Source organism: Buceros rhinoceros, unplaced genomic scaffold (genome assembly GCF_000710305.1).
Source record: "Buceros rhinoceros silvestris isolate BGI_N320 unplaced genomic scaffold, ASM71030v1 scaffold2028, whole genome shotgun sequence".
NCBI classification, from domain to species: Eukaryota; Metazoa; Chordata; class Aves; order Bucerotiformes; family Bucerotidae; genus Buceros; species Buceros rhinoceros.
In genome coordinates this window covers 17,106-20,132 of record NW_010428414.1, presented here as the reverse complement: position 1 = coordinate 20,132, position 3,027 = coordinate 17,106, and the positions used below count along the sequence as shown (strand labels likewise).

At 38.1% G+C, this 3,027-nt stretch overlaps 1 protein-coding gene across 1 annotated transcript in view; it reads left to right on the top strand.

Moving 5' to 3' along the window:
- The window catches only part of LONRF1 (LON peptidase N-terminal domain and ring finger 1), a gene marked incomplete at its 5' end in the record, with an annotated part of 12,161 nt that extends 9,392 nt beyond the window's left edge, over positions 1-2,769 (top strand). The window contains 2 exons of the mRNA XM_010142246.1: positions 455-607; positions 2,140-2,769. Coding sequence (XP_010140548.1) covers positions 455-607; positions 2,140-2,298 — 312 coding nt within the window. The remainder of the gene's footprint in view (positions 1-454; positions 608-2,139) is intronic.
- Positions 2,770-3,027: the final 258 nt, after the last annotated feature.

Sequence of the window (3,027 nt, the reverse complement as noted above, 5' to 3'; positions counted from 1 at the left end):
AGGCGTTTCCTCCTTCCCGGAAGCCTGGGAGAACCACAGCTCTCTGGGAAGAAGAAAGCTGGACAACATGGGAGCATCCGGTTCCTCCATGTTGAACCCGGGACACTAGTATTAATATTTCAAGAGTTCTGCTTCATTGTTTTTGAGAGTTCATTTCAAATTTTTACGTCTCTAGGCCACAGGAAGATTCAGTGCCAGCGTGTGGAAGAAATGGAAGCTAGCTTAGTTTTTTATTACTATAAAGCAGCACAGAAATACTATGGTTTTGTTTACACAATAGTTTGAAGCTGTAACTTCTGAAAAATTAAGAGGATTTCCTTACTATTCAGACATTAGCATTCAAGGTTTAGGAGAATGCAAGAAATGTATCTAAATATAGTTGAAATTGAATGTTTCATGATTTTTACCTGAATTGTTTATCTGTAATGACATTTTTGTAACATTCCTCCTATAGGTTGCTGATGAGGAAGAACTGAAGAAACTGAGAGAACTTCACGATTTTGTTTACAATCAGGCCTGCAGTTGGTTCCAAAACTTAAGAAACAAATTTCGCACTCAAATTCTTCAGCACTTTGGGCCAATGCCTGACAGGGAGGAAAATATACAGGTGAGATAGCATTTAATATCAATTATTAGGTGCTTAAACTAAAAACTGTGTTAACTACTAAAGAGTAAAATTAAAAAAAACCCCACTTTTTTTTTCCCCCAGCTTTGAAGGCAATAAGACTTGCATCTTGTTTCTCAAATGATGAGAAACAAAAGGCAATTATGTTATTGTTCAACAGTTTTTGCAGGAGAGGAAGATAGGCTGCTATGGAGATAAAACTAGTAAACAGAGAACACTTTCAGTTTCAGTAGCATTTTAAACTGTTGGTTTGTGTAAAGCCGTTAGAATTCAAATAGGAAGACAAACCTTGAACTTTCTTCCCTGTGTCACATGCAGGCATCACAAGTAACACTTTCTTCTGTTCTGACCAAGTGCCGTAAACTGCGGCAGCTGCTAGGATTTGACAAATGTTTCTAATGAAACTAGCTGCAGCAATCTATTTTAATGGGAATTATAAACAATTAATGAAGGCTGGTGAGATCCTCAGAGACTAGAGACAGGAGAAAACTTACTTCTAAAAATACATAAAATTTGGCTTTTAAAGTGGAATTATATATGAAGTGGGGTCTTATGAGAGGCTGTCCCTCACTCATCTACTACATACTTTTATGAGACTGTATTAACCAGTTTGGGAGGACTGTAGATGCTGTGGAGGCTAGTGCATGAATTCAGAAGTGATTTTAGACCAATTTAATACAAACAAAACCCCCAACAAAAAAACCCTGCCACCCAGATTTAAAACAACATATTAGGAAAAGAGGATTAAATGTGCAAAACCAAGATAGCTAGTAGGGCAGCAATACTGTGGGTATGTAACTGAGATTTGTAGTAAAACACAAATGTGTCAACTGTGTGGTATAGATGGAAGGGAAGAAATGTTATCCTGGAGTGTACACCACTACCAGTAGTAATTTTGCAAGTCATCTGAGGTAATTAACCTTCTCTGCAGTGAGAGGACCTCTGCTGAAGAGTATTATGTCCAATTGTGGGTGACATCTAAGGCTTGGTGTAGAGAATTGAATGAAATACAGGAAAATGTTACATAGAATGTTTTATCAACTTAGAAGACACTGATTAAGTAGTCCTGCTCTGTCTAGGAGGTAATGAGAAGGGAGTGGAATTGGAACATGATAGAGGAGTCCTTCAAATATAACGAAATTGTAATGAAAACACTAGGCTTTAAGAGTATTCAAGCCTCAAGAATAGCATGACAGGTCATCAGTCTAGCTTTTATCAGGGAGGTGTGTAACTCGGTGACTGCCCATCTTTTCTATAGGAAGCTACAAGCTTCCTTTGGTGTCTTAAATTGCTTTATCAAGCTTAGTTGAAGTGTACGTCATTAGACTTCTCAGCTGGGAAGCGATCAGAAGAGAATCCTTCAGAACCTTTCTGGTTTCATGGATCTGGAATTCTCTAGTTAGTATCAAACTTCAAACTAGTTTTTGTCATTGATGGCTTTGTCTTCTCATGTCTTTGTGTTAGACAACTGTACTACATTGGTTATGGGTAACCAACTTATCTTTCATTTTTAGGCAATGCCCAATGGTCCTGCTTGGTGTTGGTGGCTTCTAGCTGTTCTTCCAGTAGACCCCAGATATCAGCTGTCAGTTCTCTCCATGATGTCTTTAAAAGACCGCCTGATAAAAATCCAACATATACTCACATATTTTTCTAGAGACCAGTCCAAGTGACTAAACGCCTGGGTCTTCCTGAAAAGTTACTCTGTTCTGGTTGTAGTAGCAGCTGGAATTTTTGCTGCCTTTGCACATCTAATGCTGGTTTGAGAAGTGTGATGGAACTGCTTTTTCTCTCTCCTCCCCACCCTTCTGACTTCCTGAACCATGTGGTTCTTCGAATGCACACTTTCTTCAACTATGAGAAGACCACTGGTGATTGCACAAAGTCAATCCAGCTAGAAATGTTTTTCACGTTATCTACATTACAATTTGCACTATGTAGAAGAGAACTTTTCTGTGACTTGATAATTTTAGCCACTGACTTTTTAAAGCTGTGGGATGTGCAGGACTTAAGGCCGACAGTCCAAGTTTACAACATTGAGGAGGTATTAAAGGTTTTGCAAATGTTTGCCTCATACAACTGTTCTTTTGCTCTTTGCACAAATATTTGAAATGTAGTATTGAATGTCACTGTTGGATATTACTACTCGTGTTGAATTACCTTGACCGTGAGTAATGGCACAGATTTAAGTTATCTTGTAAATGTATGCATCAGAAAACAAGTGACATTATGAACTGTATGCTGAATTGAGAGCCAATTTTAAGGAACAAATGCAAAAAAGAAAAAAGGTACTTCTGTCGAAAAATACTTAAACTGTGAATATGGTTTACATACCCAGGCCTGTACATGTTAAAGAGGAGACTGAAAACTAAATGCTAGTACCGGTTACATTTCTACTGGGC